The sequence below is a fragment of the Micropterus salmoides genome, unplaced genomic scaffold (genome assembly GCF_014851395.1).
Source record: "Micropterus salmoides isolate LMB-PRFRI ecotype aquatic unplaced genomic scaffold, ASM1485139v1 Ms_hic_scaffold_16, whole genome shotgun sequence".
NCBI classification, from domain to species: domain Eukaryota; kingdom Metazoa; phylum Chordata; class Actinopteri; order Centrarchiformes; family Centrarchidae; genus Micropterus; species Micropterus salmoides.
This window is the reverse complement of record NW_024040707.1, coordinates 14756527-14781632: the sequence shown is the minus strand read 5'-3', so window position 1 is coordinate 14781632 and position 25106 is coordinate 14756527. Positions and strand designations below refer to the sequence as shown.

Below are 25106 nucleotides of genomic sequence, written 5' to 3'. Positions count from 1 at the left end.
TGAGCTGTTCTCAAGTTATGGGCCTGTAAAGCATAGGAGTTCAATCGGTTTTAGGAATGTTGATGAATTTTCACTGTTTTTATCAGTATTTCAGTGTTTTGGAAGCTTTATGTTATTTGAAATGTGGTTGTATGGACAGAAATAGTATTTTGAAGAAAACTTCCAATAAACGTGAACATATAAACAGGCTAAATATGGCCAAAACATGGACATTCGCCTGGTATATTTTTGAAAACTTGTGTAATAACTGTTTCTTTTCATCAAATTTACAGTTACAGTTCTGTTGGATGATGGTTTTGATGGTGATACTGCTATTAACATATACATTTTATAGCTACCAGGTGAGGCTGAAAATATCATGTTTTCCATTTTTGCCTCTCCATTTACTCTTTAATAGCAAAACATTTTTTTTTATTTCAGACCAGAATTACGCATCTAGGCCTAATGGTTGAGGAGTTATTCCTGGTTCATTTTGGGTATTATTTTAGGTGTCTTTCCTGGAAATAGGGGCAAATAGCTGGTAGTTACCAACAGGTTAATAAGTCAGTTTTCCAAATCACACTTGTATGAGTTGCATGATGGATGATGATTGGCTTCCAAACTGACTGTGATGTCAAAAAATCATGCTTGGGGATATACGCCTCAAATTCAGATTTTAGGTGAGCACAGAGATGAGAGTGGAAACAGACTTCTAGTGTCGACCTCTGCACATACATCATGCTATACAGTGAAGACCACAAAATGACCACAAGTGCTACAACAGAAAAAACATTTTGATATGTACTGCGTCATAATATTTATTATTTAGCCTCTTCTTCCACATGGTGGCGCCATCACCTAAACAATTCCCCCGAAGACTATAGAATACAAAGGAGGGAAAGTGAGCCTGCAGTAAGCCACAGGGAAAGCCGAGCTGTAGATTGTAGTAGGCGAGCCTCGTCACTGTGTAATACTCTGTACTGGACACTGAGCGGCAGCCTTACCTTCACCATGAAGTTTCATAGTTGGCTCAGGACACCTGTTTCTTTGCCTCGGGAGACCTTTTATTTGCAAACACAAAAAATAGATTTGTAATCACTTACCTGTGTGTCATTTTCTTTAGTGTGATTAATGCCTATAATAATGCCATAGTGGTTTATTCAGTAGTGAGTGCTGTCTTAACACTTTTTATGACATCACTGCATGAGGCATATCGGCCTGATATTGTCTGGAAATGTATTAGAAGCTTATAGCTTCCATTTTGAACAAGCTATTTGTCTTTCACTAATCACATACTGGCTAGCTTAAGATGCTACATCCCCTGCAAAAGTGATTGAGCGTAACTTTGTCCCTGAGTATTTGGTGCCAATTGCTGACTCTGCTAGCGTGCAAGGCGAATTGCGGTCATGGGGCACTTCCTCTACGAGCTCATTGTGTCTGGGATCTGTCTAGAGCAGGCTGCACCACTGAAACTATAGCCTAACAACACCCAGGATGTATGGCACTGTCACGGCAAACATTTTAGTTTGGATCAGAAAGAACAGAAACTTGGGTACACATGTTAAAACCTCCTTGTGTCCTTATTTCAGTGTCCTTCTGCCCCCCCCCCCCCCCCCCCCCCCTCCCCACTTGATGTGTTTCTGATCTAGACAGACAGGTGAGAAGGCTTTTTATCCACCTACCTGTCTGAAAATGCTGCGTTAGGTTTGCACTGTTCGTATGTGGCCATTCTATAGCAGAATAAGAATAATAATTAAATATCCCCTTTCAAGTTTATTTAAATGCCCTACAATAACTGAACCGTGTTAAAATAGGTTGGAATGTAATAGTGGACAATACAGTAGGGGATGGGCTGCAATTATCACGTTATGATTGAAATTGGGAGCAGACTTGCGCTCTTCCCGAGTTAATTAAAACGCCCCCCTGATTGGACGGCCAGATAATCCCCGCGGGCCTCGTGCTCCTACTAACTTGCGAGCAGGGCAGAACGCGAGTCACAATCTGCCCAAGGCGAGGGAGGGCAAGAAAAAAAAACGCGCGAGAGGAAACCGTACGAAAGGGGGACTCGAGCGCTCCGATCTCAGCGAGCACAATTAGAGAAGTGTTGTTGAACGTGGGCTATGCGCGCAACAAGGGGGGAGCGCAGTGTACAGAGGAGGTGAATGCATGTAGAGGCTCAGCTTCAGATCCACAGCCTCCTTCTTGAAGAGTCACTACACTGACAGAGGGAAGGAGTGAGGTGAAGAGAGGAACTCCTAGAAAACAGCAACTCTTGGAGAGAACTACGTGAGTACAGCCTCCAGTTTTCAAAACAAAAGATAGGATAGAGAGGGGGGAAAACGTGGAAGAGTAGACTTTTCCTGATCAGAATCTGCTCTAGAAGAGAAAATGAATGTCAGCGAAGAGAACCTGCTCAAGTCCATCAGCAACGACGCCCTGCTCGACCTGACGCAGCGCTACGGCCAATCAGCCTTCGGGTTTGGCGCTGGCCATGGTGCTGGAAGTCCCGGCCGGTTCCAGCTCACACCGGCCACCGACTTCCTCTCCGGGCAGACCGCGAAATCCAACGAGAGCGGCGGGGAGCACACGAGCGACGACGAGGACGGCTTCGACTCGCTGGAGTCCAGAAAGAGAGGCTCGTCGTTTGGAGACGACAAGCCCGGAGGGCCCCTCGGCAAGAAGTCCAAAGAGCAGCGCTCCCTGCGGCTCAGCATCAACGCCCGGGAGAGGAGAAGGATGCATGATCTGAACGACGCCCTGGACGGCCTGCGCTCTGTTATCCCCTACGCCCACAGCCCCTCGGTGAGAAAACTCTCCAAAATAGCCACTCTCCTCTTGGCCAAGAACTATATCCTCATGCAGGCTCAGGCTCTGGAGGAGATGAGGCGGCTGGTGGCGTATCTGAACCAGGGACAGACCATAACTTCACCAATCCCCACCGCCCTGGCGCCCTTTGGACAGGCTGCTGTCTACCCATTCTCGGGCTCTGCACTCGCCACCTGTGCCGAGAAGTGCACTACTTATTCCGGGACACCGTCGAGTATCTTCAAACACTGTAGCGACAAGCCTTGATCTGGTTTCATTCTCTTTTCCTGAACTTTTACCTTTAATGCACCCATGTCGGTCTCTCTCTCTCCCCCACTCTAGTTATTTTAAAATCATTCTGTGGAAAAAAAACAAGTTTAGTCTGATGCATAATCTTAAAGTATGGTTAAGTAATTATACTGCAATGTTTCATCCAGATTTAACAAACGCTACATAGGAAATAAACAGTTTAGGCCTTCTTAAAACGATGAAGACTTTGTCGCTCGCAGGCACTGCAGGCCATGTCCAAATAATGAGTTTAGGTACAATTTTAGTTATCAGCTCTTATTTGTAATCTATGCAACATTTAACAACAACGACAACATGAAAAGTAGAAATGCGACCTAATCTCGATACAGCATCAATGAAAGGACTTCCCTAGACTTACTGTACTAATGCTATGTGGGAAAAATGTGTGATGTTGGCTGATATATTTGCTGATTTGCCGATGTGTTGAGATGTTTGTTTTTTTTAATTTTAAGTTATTGCACATCTCACATGATTGTATTGTACAACTGTGGAAAATCACTTGCTCCAAGCCCGGCTTTACTGACGGTTGTAGAACTACAGCCTTCACACTGAAGACGCATTTTTGGTTGTGTTGCAATATGGATTTCATATATTGTTTATATGTCTTTATAATTAAAACACATATGTATGCTTGGATCCGGTTTGCTTCATTTCAACAACCATTTCCCCACTTTAAGCCATTTTCACATTAAGCACACATCTAATAACATATAGGCAACACTATGCCACAAATGCCAGCCCAATTGCAGAGGCCTACGACATGTGGGGAGTTCCTCATCTAAAATTATCATTTTAAACACATTTCCTTTCGCTTATAATAATGTTGTGGACGTTATATGTTTTGGTTTTGGCAGTTTAAGTTTTAAATTAGCCGTATTGTGGACAAACGCGAACAAAATCTGAAAATCAAACAGGCGCCTCTCATGCTGCTAAAATTATTTCTAGTTCTCCCCTCTGAGTGGCCCTCCTAAAATGAGTTGGCAACTTTCTTTTCTTGCATGAAAAGCCTCTGACATGGAGAGCTCGGTCTCTGCGAGCTTAGAGGGGCTGGTGGGGCCTGTTTGGCACGTAGTATAGGGTCGGTGGCGCTGAGGGGAAGGGTGCAAGAGCCGCCTGGGGCACCCATGACCTGTCTCTGGGTATTTGGGTGATTGCAGGCTTTCTTGGCGGGTTCTTATACTCTAGCTATTAACACGATTTCAGCTCCTGTCTCCCTGCTCGACTTAATTCGGTGAACGTTGCAGGGCCAGTTTGCTTTAGCGGGTTTTGTCTTGTGAGTGGATGGATTTAGAAAATTAATATGAAAAACAAATAGTTTCAAGTTGTTATAGATAGTGTAGTGATATTTATAGAAGTGTGTGTTTTTTTTGTCTCTGATTGTATTTATTTGTCTGACAGCAGGCACCTTCACCTGGAAACTGGCACTTTCTTGATCTACCTTGTTACCTACCATATTATGTTTTATATTGGCTGGAACACTGATATTGGTTCTATATAGTTGCTCTTTTTTTGGGATAATAAGTCTATTACCTGTTATTATTGTTGTTTTTTTGACAGGCCAGTAAATAAGCCCAAAAGAAATTACTTTTAATCCCACAAGTGCTCTTCCTTTATCAGCATGCATGCAATAATTTGGATTCCTCTTTGTTCTACACAAATTAAGCCATATGGTTAAGAATACATTAGATCAGTCCAGTCTATTTTTTGCTAGTCATAAAGTGACTAAGTGATCCACCCCAGTCTCTCTTTTACAATTTAGCTGCATGTCACAACAACAGGCCACCCATGGCATCTTAAATTGGCCCTCTGATGACACATGTCTTGTCTGAGGCCCCACGAGACAGTCAGGGCAACGGGAATGAAATGTGACAAATGCTGCCGATGATGTGAGGACTCGGGCCCCGCGCTCCATCAGGCTCCGTACAGCCTAATTGCCATAAATGAGATGGTTGCCTTTTTGCACGGACGGTTGGGTGGTCACTTTCCCTCCCTATAGGCCTCTAATGTCAAACTGCTGAAATATAATGTTTTATTGTGTCACCTTATTATCTTAATGGCCATCAGTGTGCATGGTGGCAGTGTGTCATTTGGCATGTAGGCTACATCTATACATTAAGTTGATTTGTGATTTTGCTGGTCACATGGAGGTGTTTCCTGGCCCTTTAGCCTACCAGCAATGGATGGTGTGTACATAAAATCACCAATTATTTTCATCTTTCCCTGTAATGAGATGATTCTGTAGTTTAAGGATCTGTACACTACATTTTGTTTGTGTATGTTTGCCTTTTCCTAGATGAACACCTGCAGAGTATTAAAACAATATGATTAAAGGAGTGGTCAAGCATGCCTGGTCCCTAGTGTATTAATGTTACTCTGTGTAATGTGCGTTGATTTAATGGTAGAGAGAGGTACTTTGGAAATTGTATTCTAATTTGAATTTGAATGAAAAAAAAAAGTGTGTCTCCTCTTGCATTTGCATTTCTAGTGCAATATTTTAAAATGATATAATTTGATGTTTTGATAAATGAAACTGGTCAGAAACTCAATTCATTGTTTTTATCCCAAGCAAAAATATAATATACAGTAAAATAAACACTAAGACAAACATGTAAGAGGATTTATAGCCATGCAATTACACTTTTACAAACACTTTAATTTGTCGAAGAAACACAGCAAACAGATCAATGCTTCACTATGCCCTGGGCATGCCCCTGTAGAAAGTCTGCCATGTGTGTCAAGATGTAAAAAACAAAACCACTACGTGAGCCTGTCTGTAAAATTTGAAACGGCTGCAATAATAAAAAAAAATGTTTTAAAGATTAAGATTGAAAAACAAAACAAAAAACACAATACAATTTACAGAAAAAGACATTTATGCTCAGTTAAAATATTCAATGAAAATCTCTGTGGCATCTAATTGAATTGTTGCAACAGGACCCATTTTCTCTAGCATCAGTGTAATTTCACCTTCAATTATAATGCCATGTTATAATCACATTGTTGCTGCAGTTTGTTCCATGGAAGGTTTTATAAAATACTAAATAATCCATGTAGTTCAAACTGTTGAAAGAAAATATCAATAAATGGTTTCCAACACAGCACATGCAGTTCTGTGCAAATATAAGGACATTAGTGAGCAATATTACTGTACAGTATTTGTCAGCAATTATGACTTCGCCTGTGAAGACATATTTTACATCATTATAAGTGTGATTATTGTATTGTCATTCATCATCTTTCATACACCAATCTCCAGTTATGGGTGCCCACAGAAGGAGTTATACTTGTTGACAAATAAAATAATAAATGCTTCAATTACATTATGGTGTGTGATAAAACATTTCTTAAACCATTATACACTGCTCATAAAGGCTAAGAGGATTGCAGAGTTACTATGGTGTTAATATAATATTATAAACTCAAATCCAGACTAAATAGGATATGGATGAAAACAAAGAACTGTTATAAATGAACATCTTACTGCTTATTCTTACCTACTGTCTATGTTGACAGTGTCTTTATGTAGATAAACACACAGCACTACAGTCTGTGCACTACCACTCTCATGACAGCCCAGTGTGGTGCAGGAGTACGGGCAGACTGTGTAATGTCTGTAAACATTTGTGTTTGCTCTCAGCGGGATAGAAAGCGAGTGATTTCATTAGCATGGCTCGGAGCTTTGAGGTATGTTTGTGTGCTTTTCTGTAACCCGATGGTATAGTACTAAAACCATATGCCCTTAAGTGCATACCTCTGCCTAATGCATCTGACAGCGCTGTTTTCTCTAATTAAGTTCTCTCGATGTGCAAGTTCATGTGTCTGATGCACATTGTGGCTCTCCATCTCACACACATCGCCCCACACACACAAGACTGTACTCACAACAGGGGCCTTGAAGGAAAATGAACATACTTCAACTCTGATTATGCTTACAGTGGGGCACAAATGGGGGTTTATAAAACATTAGACATTTTGTTATTAAAATGTGCTCACAGAAGCATAGTTGTAGCTTTAGAGGCCAAGTGACATAGAAGAGTTGGTTGTCTTAGGCAGGTTCATAATGCGGGGAAAGGGTGAGAAGGTGAGATCAACAATAGGGCTAAACAAGTGAGAGTGTGCATGTGTGTATGTGGTGGCTCATCAGTGTTTGGGGTGGTAGGAAGAGAGTGTAGGACGTGGTGGAAAAGAAAAGGTACTGGCGCCTCTGTGTTTTTGTGCCGGCAGTGGCACTGTAAGGACCCCCCCCCCCCCTCACCCCACCCCCACAACTTCTCTGCTCCACTATGACATCACACTCTGTCGTTCCTCCCAGTCCCGCCTTGTCGGAAGCGATGAGCGGGTGAGTCAGTTGGTTCCGAGGAGCCATGTGATTTGGGGCGACACTGCTGTAAGTGCGGCGGGATGGGCCGGGGCCCTTCATTCGTTAATCAGACGTCTAAAGGGGGGTGGAGAGGAGATGTCTGTTTGTATGTGTCTGTGTGTTTGTGCATTGTGTGTGTGCCTGTGTTATGTGCTCATATGGCCGCAAACCCTTGAAACATGGCAGTCAGGCAAAGCGTTTTGCCTATCGCCACAAGGCACCTGACACCACGCATGGTAGACTCAGACAGTGTGGCAGAGGCCAAATTGGGCCTGGTGGGAGGGAGAGAAGATAGAGGAGGGATAGGCAGCACTGGATGACAATTGTCTGAGCCGTTATTGAATATCAGGGCCGCGGTGGCTTATCCTCTCTCTCATAGGTGCTCTATGTGAGTGGCCAATGTGGAGATAGCTCTCTGACGTCTCAGTTTTGTTGCAAGACTTCCTTTCCACTTTGTTAAAGCCTCTCTTTCCCCCTCCTCTTTTCTCCTTCTCACATGCCTCCATGTTTCTCCTCCCTCCACAGTCCCTCCCCCCTTTTCTACCACCGTGCTCGTCACTCTCACTCCTTCGCTTTTAGCTTGTTGTCTTGACAGAGGATACAAGCTGACAATCGGGGGCATCCGTTACTGTAGCGCTGCCTAATCTCTGTAATGGCCCCACAGATACAGGACTGGTGGTGAGCAAACACTCACACACACACACACACACACACACACACACACACACACACACACACACACACACACACACACACACACACACACACACACAAACACACACACACCTCAATTCTCTGTACAAATGTACATGCAAAGCCCTGGGGTCTACAATCATCTGTGTTCAGCCTTTTGTACACACCATAACCTCCTCCACTCACATAGACTACTCTCTGTATCTCTTTCTCCCTTGCTGTCTCTCTTGTAAACACACATGCACACACACACACACACACACACACACACACACACATGGCCAAGCACCCATCGCCTTGTTCAGTACCAGCTGAGGAGCACCATGGTTTTGTGGGGAGCAGGGGGAGCTCGTTATCCTCATTAATTAATGACAAAAGCGATGTAATTGGCCATCCATAATCCTCCATGCGGAGAAGGTGTGACAGGCAGGGACGGGACCATCCTCTACCCTGAGTGCAACTCATACACACACAGGGAAAATGAAGACACATTTCATCCTGTTTGTGTGTGTGTGTGTGTGTAACTAACATTGCACTTAGCCAGACTGTCTTGTTATTATCAAGTGTTACTAAAGGTTGTAACAAAGGGGAATTGTAAAATATATTTTCCCCTCGCTTCTGTCTGAGTCTACACAAATGAAGAACAATTCAAAGTATGTCACTCGATTTTCTAATTCTCATCCCGTTGTGGCATTTGAGGCACCAGGCTGCAACATGCTGTCCCCCCACCCCCCCTGTGTCTGAATGAAAAGACAAGATTAATGGCACTTCCTGTCGCCGACGATCTTGCGTTAGCCTAATTAAAACCATTGGAACATGCGCCTGGCCAAGGATCAGTGGCTTTTAATGAGGAGCTTGTAGGCTGATTTGGGCCTCATTTTCTGCTTAATAAGGCTGGTTTAAAAAGTAATTTTGGAGGGATGTGACTCCTTTAAACCTGCTCATTATCAATGATAGCGCTTCACTTAAGTACTTCAGGATACGCTGTGTTTAATTAATATTGTGTCGCGCACGTGGATTAGCTGACAGGCTGGAATGGTGGAGTGCGAGCAAGTGAGCAAGGGAGCTAAAATTGATGAAGAACTTTCAAGGGCACTGATTTCATTAAGCAGCTTCATTACAGCCCAAATAACTCTTCATGTCATGTCAATGCTTCAGTCGCTCTCACCACACACACAATCACACATGCACACAAAATAACCCTGCACTGAGTGAGGAAGGTGCACTGAGGATATTTACATTTTAAATGAAAATAAGACATTAACACTTGATGACACCCATTCTCTACCTGACGTTTTTTGTATTCTCTGTAATACTGACTACAATAGTTAGCGCCTTGTTTTGCCATTTTATGTTTTGTGTTTACTTTTTTTTATTCCCTCCCTGTTTTACTGCGTTTTCTTTAAAAGCTCATAAATATAGCTTTTAAGGTCAAGCAGTTTAAGGGCTTGAGAGTGCATTAGCAACTTTCACTGTGCACCACAATACTAAGGCTACAAAGGCTCTTACAGCCTCTTCATCCCATTGTGATAATCTTCTTAGCCCCCTGACTCCACTGTTCAATATGTATAGAGCAGAAAAGAGCCAGACTTGAGGGGGTTTGAGTGTCCTGCAGCTCAGTCTGTGGGATTTTCCTTTCTCTAGGACCAATTACCACACAAACAGCCTGAGCACTTTGCTCTATGACATGAGGCGCCTTTGGTGCACTGTGGCGAGGTTAAGTGTACATCAGTCAGTCGTGTTCTCAGCCACCCTGCAGGTAATTATTTCCAATTCATTTTCTTTACCTTGCTGTACATAATCTGTTCTGGTTATGACAATGTGGGAAAATGTGGTCAGAAGGTTTCATAGCTCAAAATGCAACTAGATCAGTGAATTACTTTAGTGGGCAAATAAGGCCATAGCAAGCCTTCCCGGGTCTCTGATGAAGAATTTCACTTGAAACATCAACAAGAAAAAACGAAACAGAACAAAGAATAAGATGGACATGGTATAGAAACAAAATAAATTTAACAAGACGAGTTTATAGCATTGCTAGCAGCTGTGAGCTAAATGCTAATGTCAGCATAGCAGCATGCTCACACTGGCAATGCTAACATGCTGATATTTAGCATTTATAATATCTACCATCTGGGTGGCTGTGTCCCAGGAGGTAGAGCGGCTCGTTCACTAATCACAAAGTTGGCAGTTCAATCCCCAGCTTCTCCTGTCCTCACGTCAAAGTGTCCTTTCGGTGAGACGCTGAACCCCAAATTGCTCGCCACTGCCTTACATGACGGTAGCACGCTGCCATTGGTGTGGGTGTGTGTGAGTGTGTAAATGGGTGAATGAGAGGCAAACTGTAAAGCAATTTGGATGAAAGCCCTAATAAATGTTGCCATTTACCATGTTCACCATCTTAGTTTCAACATTAGTACAGCTAAAGCTGATGGGAATGTCTGTAGTTTGGTAATGAACCATTGTACCCCCTTTTATCAGTGTCATTTTAATTTGTCCATAAAGTGTTTTTTTTTTAAATAGTGTCTGTGGTGGCTGCTGGCCACTAGTATCCCAATCTCATATGAACACTTTTACATACACGATGTTCCCTCAAACCATTCCGTTACGCTCTCATTATTTACCTCTGTGAATGTCTATATTGTTCATTGTCTGTATGAGATGACTTGGTGGCAAATGAGTTTCTCCACTGGGGATTAATAAAGCTGTCTAAAGTTCATTAACCCCTGTCCTGCACAATTTGTACATTTTGTTTTATAAGCTGTGGGACAAAGGGAAAGAAACAAGTAGCTTCCAGTTAGTTGATAATTCAATCTGGAACCAGAGGAAGGAAAAGAAGGCAGAGGAGGGAGAGAGGGGGAAATACATAGAAAATGAGGCGCTGCATTTCGGGGAAGAGATAAATTGGGAGAGAGACGTGCTCACTCTAATCTCCACAATGGGGACCTGCTTACATTATTTTCGGCATGTCTTGTTGATAGTATTCACACTGTACAACATCCTATCAGGTAATATCACAGTCTTTGAAGGATTAACAGGAGTAAGAGGGGTTTTATTCTGTTTTGTGGAAGGGATAATTCCTCTGAAATATTCTAACATTTTCATACTAATATGGAAATGGATTTGAGCTTTTTGTTTTTTTTCATCCCAAGGTTTCTTCAGGACACCATGATAGGAGAGTGGATGATTTTAGAGATTGAAAAAGACAGACAGAAACAAATAGAAACAGGAGGCTGCATTGTGGAGAGAGTTCCAGCAAGAATATTACACAAAAAAGCTGTTTCTCTTGTCTTTCTTTCTCAGTAAGAAAGACTTGATTTTTGTCACCCTCCCTTGATGTAGCATTACAGGCTACATGAAGGACTTACCTTTAGTCTGCTAATGCTAATGCCACAGTGGTTAATACAGGAGCTGTAGATAAGCCACAGCTCCACTACCTTGTTATTCCTCTTTCATAGAATGCAAATAAGAGGATAATAACGCCGGATATGATCTGCGGAGCAGTTATTGTTCTCCAATTGTTTTTGATCCCGAGTCAAACAACAGAAAAACACCTCTTGTTTGTTTCCGTGGTATTGCCCGCTGTTTTTGTTTTGCTAATATGAATATCTGGAAAGAGATGAACTCATATGTGAGACATACCAACACGGCAATGAATACATCACCTTGTTAAAAGACAATATTGTTCTCAATTAATGAATCAATTAACTAATCTAACTGCCAGGGTACTGTGTATAAATCATTCATTATCAATGCTCTGCTAACCTTCCAGTGTTATCTCAGTGGTCCAATAGACGTCCCCCAGGTCATCTGTCTCAAGGTTGATCTGCACAGAGGATGTACAAGAGACAGCTGCCCATCAGTCTCCTGCTACAGTGGACCATTAGAGCACGGCCTGTGTATGCGTCTATGTGTTTGTCATTTACTGGTTTAATTAGACAGTGCCTGTTAATGGAGGAGGTGACTTTGGGGCCTTGGATGAATGACACACCGTCATCTCAGGCAGCAGGGCAACAATATGTTTCACTAAGAGTTGAGGAGGGGAGGGAAAGAGAGCAAACTACGACAGAGGAGTGGAGATAAAGCAGAGGGAAAGAATGAAGGGTGAAGGGAGGGTCATATTGATATTATTTATGAATGGATGGTTCTGTGTGTGAAAATGTGTATACGTGTATGTGTGCGTGCGTGTGTGTACTTGTTAATGGAGCCCCATACTGTATCTCTGTTGGTCCAGGTCACCTGCCGTTCCCTCTGTTGTGTTAAGGATTATCCCAGGAAGTGAATTGGAGCAACAGTAATGTGAAGCTTGCCTCTTACTGTAAGCCAGCCCAGGAGTCTCTAACACACAAACACACACACACACACACACACACAAAATGATTTGTACACAAAACATGCATAATTTATCAAAGGACCATAATGGTGACTTTGCATGTTATGTGGTTCTGTATGTTTCGGACTGTGAATGACTAATCACATGTACAAAATAAAAATAAAAACACAGAGGTTGTTATTGGCTTAAAACTTACTTGAGATTAATATTTAGTCATCAACATGATATGGTCTTGATTTACATTTTTTACAAGTTATTTTATTGTCTAGGTGGTAGCTAAAAATAATGCTGACAAAAATGTGATGGATTGTCTATTTTAAGTTTCAAGTGTCTGCAAGTTGATTTTAAACTGCAAAATGAATGGAAACAAATCTAATCTAAAAACTACTAATATTTTTCTTTATTTTTTTGAGAAGTGCCAAATATTTGCTGGTTACAACTTCTCAAAGGTGAATATCTGGTACTTTTCTTTGTCATACATGACAGTAAACGAGTGAATAAGTCTGGGTTTTGGACTTAGGAGAAAACATTTGACATGACATCACCTTGGGCTGTGGCAAATTGTACCAGACATTGTTCTCCGTGGAGAAAATGATTGCCAATAATCAGTAATGAAAATAATCATTATTTGAAGCCCTAAGCACTGTGTTATGCTATGGAACATGGTATTCTGAAATGTGTATGTAAAAGTTCACTTGATTTGTATTTAATATTTTAAAACCAGTACTTTATACCTATTTTGTAACAACCACAATTTAAAATCCAGCAGCACATTTGTGAAGTTGTTTTGACTTTCACATATTCCTACAGGTTGCTGCCGTGCAGCACAATGAAAACATGTTTTCCTCAAAACACATTGCTCACAAACACATTCATTTATTACTTTTTGAGAATGGAAATTGCTAAATATTACTAATCCAATCCCATCAATCGTAATCTTTCTTCTATTAATATTTCAAACAATAAAAACAGTGTTTTGTGATTTAAGCTAGGGAATTACACAGGACACATTTATATTATCCCCTTTTGTGCGCACGCGCGCGCACACACACACACACACACACACACAGACTTCTGATCTTCCTTATAAGGTGAACATGGGATTTCTGGTAATATTCCGGCTCCATTTTCATTTTAATCATGGCAATGGGATCAGACAAGCTGGTAGGGCGGGCTTGGCCTGGCTTGGTTGATTGTTCTGATTGAGTTTTCTTTGTTTGGCAGATATGTAATACAGCCTGCTTAAGAGGATTTGATAAGAGGAAGGAGGTTATTGTGTGATTTAATCATGCTCACTGAGGTGAACCTGCACTTGTCCACTTCCTGACAGGGAGACAGCGGCCTTAATGTCTCAGCACAGAGAGGGACATTAAAACCATACCGCTGGTATGCCACAAAGCACTGTATTGCATAGTTTATTACAGGACATGTTTGTGCCATTTTTCATATTGTTCTTGAGTAATAAGTGATCTAATATACATATTTTTCCAGATGGTGCACAATGTGTGGCCAATTTTTTGACAGAAACATACAAAAACCAGGATTAGTGTGTTTAGTGTTTTAAAGGATGAGGCTGGCAATATTCTCTATTTTCTTATTGTCATCACATTTCATGAAAAGAGTTTTTTTTTTTGACAATTGTAGATCTATTGCACATCCTTTGGCTACACAGGGGATACTCAGGATGAATTCATTGTTATAGAATTTCACCAGACTCATCCTTTAAGGTTTTGCCACCACAGATGCACAGGTTGAAGAGAGAGTATGGGGTTTAGACGGTTGGCTGTCAGGATGGGTTGTGTTTGGTGTGGGGGGACCTTTAACATTTTAATGTGAAACTGGATGTTAGCAAAGATGGATTAGTCGGAGGAACATCCCTAGACAGATAATAGACAGATTATGGACAAGCAAATGTCATGAGGATAAACTGTGTCATGAACAATGCACAAAAGATGAAAGCAACGCAGTTACTGACCTATCAGAGGAGGTTTTTGAGTTCAACTGAAAATGTATGTAATTACATGTCTGCAGTGTTAACTATTTTCAATATAGAATGGGCATGAGAGCCACCTAAACATTTACTGTACACGCTATATGCAACATACATTATGTAATTTAAAAAGCATAACATTTTTTCTATAACAGTCATTCATTATACCTACCATACTTACATAAATAACAAATGTGGCCACCAAGGTGTAAAAGCACTGCTCTCTAATATGTCCATAAGGGTTTCCTGATATCTAACCAGCCTTGCCGTCTGCCACTGGGAGGATTAGGCAGGCTGAGGTGGTGGGGTGACCCCCTTCCCCTGATGTTCACTTTCCCTCTTACATTTTCACTCTCTGTTCCTCATAAACACCAGTAACAGTAATCATCGGAAGAAATAATCATCACAACTAGATGGATTCATCTACAGTTAGTTACGAAGCAAAGCAAACTTGCAATGTAATGCGCACATGCTACTGTGTGTGTGTGTGTGTGTGTGTGTGTGTGTGTGTGTGTGAGCCAGAGAGAGTTAAGCCTAGCATTAGCTTTGCTCAGTTTGTATCAGCAGCAGTATTATTTACATGAGGCCCAGCAGGGTGCCAGCTCCTGGTCCAACACTTCAGCTGGATACTCGTTGGTATTTTGACATGACAATTTAATGTAGATTGAGAGAAACAAGACACCAACAAGCAAATTCCTACGTCTGCTACTAAACTATACAGGAAATACAATGAATGCATATCTAAGAGAGTGGGTTTGGAATTCCTGGATGTAAGCATTACAATATTAATATACATTTTTTAACAGTGCACCCTTAATGACTTAATCCTCTTATGCCCCCCCCCCCTCCCCATTGCTCTGAAAAACAGGGTCATCTTTTGTGTGTGTGTGTGTGTGTGCATGTTAATGTGTTTGTATGTACTGAATATCATGTGAAAATCTACTGTATGTGTGTGTGTGTCTTTAATATGCCCTAACACGGTACAACCCAAACACACCACATCTCCGCGACCTCAACAAACGTCCCCTTCAGCCCCTCCCTCTGCCTCTTTCAACCTCTGCACAAGCACTCAACCAGGCCCATCGGATCATAACCAGATCAAGATTTATGTCTATGCACATGTACAGTATTTGTCATCAGCAGCAACAACGTGAGTGGCATTTTTTCACTAAAATCTTCCTTTTCTGCAAAATTGACAACATGGTAGATGCATTGTTTTTTCCTTTATTTGCTGTCAGACACCCTTCTCAGCTTAGTTGTTTCTGTTAACAATACACAAATTAATTCAGTTGTTACAAATCTGCCAAACTATTTCATAAAAAGTCCTCAAAAAATATTTCCACCTTCTCCAATCTCATGGCATTTTGGGCCTACCAACTGCACAGAGGCTTTGTGGCTGACTTGCTGGCTGGTTGAGTGTGACTGGTTGACTTAGCGTCAGCTGTTGGCCAAGCCAGGCTCAGCTCAGATTGCTCCAGATTAGGAGATGGGGCACTCAGAGAGCAACTATGATCCATATTAAAGCTGCATAAAATGAAAATTGCAAAGATTTAGAGGCGGATCATAGGCCACAGAGAATTTAATCACAACCTGGCAGTGTGTGTGTGTGTGTGTGTGTGCGCGCGTGTGATTGTGTACGTGTGTTTGTGCATGCAACTCTGCATAATACAGACCGCATAGTGACATGAGGATTATCAATGTAGGCTGTATTTACTTATCAACCCAGTGTTCAGAGATGTATCACAAATGTTTTATCTGTGCTGCAGCTCCTCTCTGTCATGGCTACCCAATAGCATAATGATACATGAAAACTGTAGGTTTTTTTCTCCAGTTTTTTAAACTTTGGAGACAAATGTGACGTGTTCACAGAAAAGAAAAATGAACGGACATGCATTTGTTCTGTGTTGGTGTGGGAGTGGGCGAGAGAGTGTGTGTGTGTTTATGTGTGAGCACAGCCGGGGATGATACTGTTCCAGTGTCCTCAAGACTTGTAATCCCCCTAAAGCTTTAAATACTGTTACTGTGTATTCAAAGGGTAGTCTAGTAATAGATAGCTGTAGAGAGGTCCTAAATTTTTGATCGTAACATTTAAACTACACTTTCTATAACATCATAAATATCATGCCTACCTAGCCCTTCAAAACTATTTACTGGATCTTACATAAGTCTAACACTTACTTTTTAATTTCACACCGAACTCCTGGCAGTTATTCAGTATATGGGACTCAACTTCGGAACATGAGCATTTTGAATAACAAAGACTAAAAATGTGCTCTGTAAGTCTTTACATTGTATTTGCATTGGTGGGAGGTAATTATTACTGAATTACAATTTAAGGATACTTATTAGTATTTCCATTATATGCTACTTATACTTCTACCTCACAACATGTCAAAAGAAAATATTGCACTTCTTCTGCACTACATTCTTTTGACAACTGTATTAAACATAAAAAAAACATGCAACCACTTAATTAAATATGACAAAATGATGTAGATTAAACTAGTGATAGCACAGACAGTTTTCAGAATTGACTGCATGTCAACCAGCAACAACATTATAATTGTCTTTAGACATGCATGCATAAATAATGACAATCCATTATTATAAATACAGAATCCAATCTGCATAATAAGTACTTTTACTTTAACACTTACAGTAAGTAAATTTTACTGACAATATATCTGTACTTTTACTTAAATAATTTTTACTTGTAATGGAGTATTTTTGTATTTTTACATGGTGGTATTACTAATTTTAATCAAGTAAAAAAATGTTATACTTTGACCATCTGTGCATGGTCAAAGTCAATTTCCTGTACAGTTTTAGAAAAAAACACGTTCTATTCCTTTATAGTGCTTTGTGAATATTTTTGGTGTATGTGTGTGTTAAGACAGTATGTGTTTGCAGCCACAGGCTACATGTGCTTGTGAATCCTGACAGAATTCATGACTTATTTGCCCTATTTGTGCTCACCTGTATCTGCATCTCTGTTACATCTAAACAAGTATGATATTGCCCACAAGAATATCACTTTTTCTCTCTTTTTCTGTCACATTCATTGTCTCTTTCTCTGGTTTTGTGCAGGTTTTTCTCGCACATCTCTCTACTGTTATCTGTTTCCTTCTCTGTTTCTTCCTCCCTCCCTTTTCTTCCATTCCATATTTCCAAATCCCTCTCCAAGAGCACATTGTGTGTGTGTGTGTGTGTGTGTGTGCGTGTGTGTCTGTGTGTGTCTGTATGATCGTCATACACACAAATGTGGACACACGCATGCACAGAACGCAGACTTAGATCGAGCAGATGGTGACCGTATTCATTTTTTCCCCGACTAACATTAACCATTCATTATAGACAGCAGACTAAGCCAATCCCACATCCTCCCCCATGCAACACGTACACACACATCCACACATGTACACACATAATGTCCAATAATTTTTCCATTAGCCCAGTGACGGTCCCAAAATCTTGCGTGCCCCTCAGTCAGTGTTGATACTCTCTCCTTCCAGACGGTATCAGCTCTGCTCTGACTCAATCTGTTGACATTTCTGATTCCGTCCCCATGACTCAAATTTCTCCTCCTTCACTTCGGCAACCCACAACAGGAATGAGGAGCATCTGACGGTTCCCTCTGCCTCCCCTTCCATCCGATCCAGCTACTTTTTTGTCTTTGTTCCTTCCACTTTCACTGTCTGGCTTCTTCTGGCAACTTCCCCATAAGTAAGAGACACAATCACTCTGTTTTCTTCCTTTGTCTCTCTTTCCCACTGTGTCTCATTTACCTCCTGCCTTCATTTCCATCTCTCTGTAATCAAATGGAAAGAAAAAAAACGAATCCAGGTTTAATCTCTGGCTTGAAGAAAAGATGAACATTAATCCACATCTGTCCATACAAATGTTTACCGCTCATAATTCAGACCTCATTAGGCCCCTGCTGTTAAGCTGCATGCTCACGGTTATGTACATGCAGGCTGCAAGAAAAATACAGAAAGAAATACCGTAGGGCCGAGAGACAATTGTGTGTGTAAAAATGTGTTTTTGTGTGAAAGTTTGCATGCTTGCAGACATGCACGTTCACCTCCTTGGATGCCTCCCCTGCAGTGAAAGCCATCTGAGTAGGTTTTGGCCCTCTGCCTCTCTGTGTGGTCTGAAGGGTGCAGAGGCAGAGAACTCTCACACACTTAAACTAATGAGAGTTTTAGATGCAGTCAGAGAGCAGTGTGAGTTAGTATTCCTAAGCCACCCGCTGGACATCAATCGCCCTGTGGCCTGAAGGCTTTACTCGGTTCCCTTTTCTAAACTGAACCCATTACTGCCCTTTATACACACACACACCGTGATCTATACCAGAAAAAAATGTATCAACATTTCTAAAGCAAGTTTTTTGAGAGAGAAACAGTTATGAAGACAGAAGACTGTTTTTATTTGACAGTAATGGGATTTCATTGCATGCAAGAAGTAGACACGTGAAGCTGTAAAACATTTAGTGGAAAGGTACTGCATGGAGTTTTTGGCCACTAGGGATGCTAAGAAGCAATTTTTTTATGAGTGGATCGCTGTTTTGTTTTTATCAATAGTATATAGTAATAGTAATAGCAATAGAGTCGGCAACCAACGGAAAACACATTCCAGCCATCACTTTCGGCTTTTCTGCTGATCGACAGCTGCAGGCGGTAACGCACAAAGAAGCATTGCAAAGGCAGTGAAGAAAAAGACTGCAAGCTAGCAAACATGAATGTAAATAAAGTATGCCTTAAAATACTCAGAGGAAAGAAATGCATTTGACGTGTGTTAGGCTTCAAGTATACACACAATGCGTTTTGGTGAGTAACACTGAATGTGAACATTGTTTACAAGGAAACTCCATGTAGCACCTTTAAAAATATTTTTACAGCTAAATGCACCACAATCCAAACCTAAACATGGGAAATGTTTTCAGTCTATGTCAGTGAGGTGTTGAGTCAACATTGTATTTTTAGATGTTTGTAAGGTCTCTTTATTTCGGACATACTGACAGAAACACCATATCATTGCATTGCATTGTGTTTTAATGCATAAAGTCCACAAACTATGGCTCTAATGAATTTTTTTTTATTAATCAGAAAGCTGATAACAGTCTCAACAAAATTTTTACATTATACACTTCCTGTTTATTGCATATCTATCATATTCGGTTGTATTATATTGTGCATATAATCACAATTGTTTTCCACCCCATTTACATAATGATATTATTATGATCATGTGTTTGGTTGTGTGTGAACGTGTGTTTCTGTCCGTAGCTAATTTCTTATACTACTGTACCCATCAGCCTAAAAAATGTTGGGCACATGTATGGCTATATGCTCAAGGACCTCTTGTGGTTGTAGTGAACATTTTTGAAAATGTCTTTTTCAGCAGTGTTCGCCATTTTAAGATGTGTAAAATGCAATTCCAGAAATTGGCTAGTTGAAAATAAGGCTTACCCAGTCTGTTACAGGCCACATTTTGGTGCTGGACTTATCGTCCAGTTATTGTTGTTGTTTCCTTGTTAAGTTTAAACAGTTGGGTGAACCCAGGATGCTCAGTTACAATACCATTACACCATTCTATGCATCTTAAAGAAAACTATACTATACAAAAACACTTTTAAAAACTTTGCACACATCTATAGAAGAAAAGTCAGACACAATACTATACTAAAAAACTTTATCCACTTCATTCCACTACTCTCATGCATACACTCACAGACTGCCACGTTCCCTACCCACATGCCCCCAGAGACACCTGGCGGAGATCTCCACTCTACTGAGTGCAGTCTTCTAGTTGCACATTTATTTGATACTATCCACACAAAGGCCATGAACTTTTACTTTATGTTTTGACTGAAGAGTGAAGTTCCAATTCATTCACTCATTCATTAGTTGGAAGATTATATAATACTTGGTATAACCTCAGAAAATCACAGAACGTTAACAGAACGCCACTAAGAGATATGATGTGTTTGCCAATGTGCTACATACAGTCCATCATAAGTGAGTCAATGTGCATGTGTCCTCATCTCTTAATTTTATCTGCTGTGTCTAAATGTTTGGCAAATCAAAACCCCTCCCCCAAAATACTGTCAAGACAAAACACATTAACGCGATCCCTGTCTATCCTTTTGTCTCCTCTCCATCCAGCTCTTCTGCCAGTCACCCCTGTGCCCTAAAACTGTCCTAAATGACTTAATCTACAGGGCGACAGTACTACAGAGAGGCTGGTGGGTGAGGACGGTCTCTGTGTGCTGTAAGGGGATTGCTGTAATTACTGGGATCTGTGCACCGTATTTATCTTTTCAAGGGATGGGTGATCCTGCCATAAAAAGCCCAACATTTGGCAGTTAACTAATGCACACCATTAGATTGATTGTGCTGGATTTGTGTTTGTGTGTGTATGTGTGTGCCCCATATTTCCCTACTGCTGCCATGCTCTGTGATGTGTGTTTAATAATGCTTGGTTGTTCTCTGTAATCCTGATTAAATGGGGGTTAATGTGTGTCTGTTATACTTTTTCACAGACTCTCCAATCGTGACCTTCTACGACTAAAGGGTTTGCATAAATGAACTGGCTTATGAGATATGATTAGACAGAGGGAGATGCAGCGAGACATGGCATTAAGAGGGACGAGGTTCAGGTAGCAATGGGGCTGTCTGTATTTGCGGTTTTGATGTCTCACTTCCAGGGAACAAGAAGAGACAGAACGCTTGACATTTTGTTGTTAAATAAATAAAAACCATTGTCTGATATGCTCTTTTCTTAAATATAAACCTCAGCAGCTTTCAAAATCTGACATTAGGAGTACAATAAAAGGGAGAAAATAATGAAAGAAAAATGAAATTATCACTCTTCTTGGATGTGGCAGAGAAACAAACAGATTGACCACGCTCTTCTTTCCAAAATCCTCCCCCGTGCAGGCAACATGTTCCTCCCGTCCATCTTGGCTGTTTTTTCAGATATTTGGTGTCAGTGCGTGTGTCTGTCTGTGTGTGTGCGTACGTGTAAATGTGCGCATGGTCTTGTGTGTGCGGGTTGTGAAGACGGAGGCTGCACCAGGCTGTCCAGCCTACACACAAACCGTCCCGTCGTTAAATCACCTTACTGTTCCATCCACCATCGACTGCCCTGAGCATGTTTTTCATTTGATGTGTGTTTTGGTGGAAGACACACGGGGAGAGGAGAGTGAAAATAAAAATGCAGGGGTATCGAGAGAGGATACATCAACACTGGATGTCAAAGTAACTTCGGACTGTGTTCTCTTTGCATTAATAAAACTAACTTTTGCCATCTTTGTCACTTAACCCACTCTTGCACACGCACACAGACACACACACACACACACACACACACACACACACTCTCAATTAATCTCTCTACTCTGTCCCCTTTCTCCCACTTGTTCCTTATTAATTTTTATGTTTCTGACCTCGGAAACGGGCATGAGTACACAGATATATTACAGTAATTATCTAATTTTACAGTGCCATTAAATGTCACAGAAATCCAGAGTTATGGCATTAATACAATAAAGAGAGTTTGGGCTAAAGGGATGATAACTTAATACTAGACCAGTCTGTAACAAACTGTCTGCTATGGATATTTGCCAGTTTTGGTTTTTTTTTTTAATCAACATAGTCAGTAACTTTCATAGTTAATTTGACACTGCAAGCTGGCAAAAAAAAATCTATCAATATTAGTATTAGCTACAGAGTTGCATGTGTTCAAAGTTTCAACAGTCAAATGTAAAAAAAATTTAAGCTGCATGTGTGCTATTCAAACCTGTTTTCATATTTAGCTGAACATTCCCGAGCATAATCATAGCACAAAACATACATTTCACATCTCCATTTCTGTATTCAGACAACTATGTTTTCCACCAGAATTCAGATTTACAGCATATTATATTTAGATTCTCCTCATTTTCCCAGATCCTGGCCGGCAATAGTGTTATTTACTGTGGCTCTGACTGAGGCACATTTGGGAGCAGTTCAAATTCAAAGCTGTGCCAATCTTCTCGTTCCTTTTTTTGTTGTTTTTTTTAAGCCCCCCCCCCGTTGCCCTCTATTTCTCTCACTCACTCTCCACTCTTTTCTGTGTACCTATGTCCCAGAAGATGGAGATGTGAAATATTTAAACACACTTTGTTGTTTGGGGACAATGCACTTCAGCAGATGGGCCATCGCCGCACAGACCCCAATGTATGCAAATCTCCATACAAAGCAGCCCAGGATGTTTTCAATATAACACAAGTGCCTCGGGCCCTGTTTTAATCCCTCTTTACCCGCAGCCAATGCACTGTTTCATCCAGTCAAACGCCTTAAGCGCTATGTCAACTTGGACATCTGGCCACATAACTGAACCCAAAAAAAAAAGAAAGTGTGCATGTGTGTTTGGAAGGGAGCATGTTTATGGAGGGTTAGAAGGAGAGATAAAGGTGATATAGTGCATGCTGTTGGGACTAAAATATCTAGAGATAAAATTATCAATGGCATCATTAGTGGCAGAGAACATCAAAGGACCAGGCAGTGTGGTTTCTCAGGCGGATTGTTCACCCTCCACACCGGTGGAAACAGGTGCCACTGTTGCTTTCTTCATTGTCTCTTAACTTGTTTTGCTGTTTTTCTCACTTGTTTTTCTCACCCCCACCCTCTAGGAATAAGCCACCACAAGTACACACACAAGCACGCATGCATATATGTGTGCACAGATGCGCCAACACACACACACATACACACACATTTGTGTACACACGCATGCTGCCTGCAGACTTTCTGGTCAGAACACTGATTTCTGTCGTTGTGACACCTGAAGGGTGCTACAGCACGGCCAGACACCTGGATACACATGGCATCCTTCACTACTGTGTGTCAAAGTCTGTGTGTGTGTGTGTGTGTGTGTGTGTGTGTGTGTGTGTGAGGGTGTGTGTGAGGGTTTGTGTGCACGCTAGGTGTGCGTTTGGTGTGGGGGAAGGTGGCATAGAAGGCAGCATCTCCTGAGGGTATCTCATCAGCTTTTCCTGGACGGACCACGAGTTCAGATGCTTGTGGCAATGTCACGGGTCCTCATTGACCTACATGATACAGAATACACATGTACATGTATGTGCTACAATACCTGCATGCAAGCCTACATGTGTATTCTGCAAGGTACACGCATTCACATGGGAGAATGAAGTCGTGTTGGATCATGCAAATCCTTGTGAATGTATATGAGGATCGGACCTGTTTATTAGGTTCAATTTCTAATTAAACATTACCTGAACTCTCAGGGAACATGGAAAATAAAATGTGCAAAAGATGTATTGGACTTACTAATGTTACTAAAACCAAGAGGAAATACATTATATATTGCATTTTCCTCTGTGTTCTAAATTATATTTGGTTTATTTGCATGAATAATACAATATGATAAATCACAAAATGTTTTTTTAAATAATTAATGTGCATGTAAAAATAAATGTTTGCAGTAGATGTTTGGAATCATTATATAATATATAAAACAGGTTAGAAACAAGTTTTTTGTATTAACTGTAACTGTATTTTCACACATATCACCTTAAACTGCTTAAATTATAATTGGATTGCCTTTCCCTGTTTTGTTGATGTTAGCTGTTTTCTTGAGTAAGAGGCACTGACGTCTAATTTATCTCGTAACTGATTTCTTTGAAAGACATTAAATACCTGACTTATTCACAGCTCAGTTAAACAACGTGGTTGAACATGTGCCATGATCCAGTGGTTAAACGAGGAGAAAAGAAGGTCACTTCAATATTCAATATCTTTGCTGAATTTCATCAAATTGTAAAAATGTGTTCAGGTTATGAGTAGCCACTATATATTGGAGCTCTGTAAGCATATTCCTTTTGCACTGTGTTTGTAGCTGGCATGAGAGAGACTGCCTGCAGCTTGTGTGATGGTCTGTGGATATGTGTGGATGTGGGGGTGGGGGGGCTTGTGTGTGCATGTGTACTTAAACCTCAGGCCATGAAACTGTGTCTGCATGTGTGCCTCATTATGTCTATGTGGTTGCATGTGTATGTATCAGTGCGTGTGTGTGTGTGTGTGTGTGCAGGGGAAGAAAGAGTGTAGGTGAGTGCAGAAGACAAACCTGTCAGTTTCACAGCTGGTTTCTCTGGCTGCAGGGCTCAGGCCGGAGCGGGGTGACACTCAGCATCACAGCACCACAGCCTGGGGTAAACACACCATCATATACTGTAGGCAGATGTACACACACACACACACACTTGCTTGGTAGGTTGCCCTCACCCGTAAGACCAAGAGACCAGTGAAACACACCACCTGGGCAAGTCATCATATCTTGTCAAAGATTTTTTTTTTTCTTTTTGGCTCGATGGAGGTGTGAACAACATCACAGACCAGATTGCCTGGCAATGGACTGACCATCATGTTGTAAGGAAGGGGTGGGAGGGTGGGTGGGGGGGGTTGAGAGGAACACAGAGTGAGACAAATAACAAGAGAAAAGTATAATGTAAGATCAGAATGGCGTTCTTTTTATTAGCTCTTTTGAAGGATGGAGTTGGCTTGTCTCCCTGCATCACGAGCCATAGTTGCTTGATCGGGGCTATCATGGCCGCTCTTGACGCATTAGTGGTGATAGAA

At 41.2% G+C, this 25106-nt stretch overlaps 1 protein-coding gene and 1 long non-coding RNA gene across 2 annotated transcripts; both read left to right on the top strand.

Moving 5' to 3' along the window:
- Positions 1-1665: 1665 nt before the first annotated feature.
- Positions 1666-3729, top strand: bhlhe23 (basic helix-loop-helix family, member e23). Its single transcript, XM_038723827.1, has one exon. The coding sequence runs from the start codon at positions 2368-2370 to the stop codon at positions 3049-3051; it is 684 nt and encodes a 227-aa protein (XP_038579755.1). The 5' UTR covers positions 1666-2367; the 3' UTR covers positions 3052-3729.
- Positions 3730-11912: 8183 nt separating this feature from the next.
- Positions 11913-21169, top strand: LOC119906266. Its single transcript, XR_005444953.1, has 3 exons — positions 11913-12042; positions 12378-12461; positions 20631-21169. It is a non-coding gene; the product is annotated as an uncharacterized LOC119906266 (long non-coding RNA).
- The last annotated feature ends 3937 nt before the right edge of the window (positions 21170-25106 follow it).

Excerpts from the sequence above, each read along its gene's own strand:
- bhlhe23 (XM_038723827.1), top strand. The coding sequence starts at position 2,368 with ATGAATGTCAGCGAAGAGAACCTGCTCAAGTCCATCAGCAACGACGCC.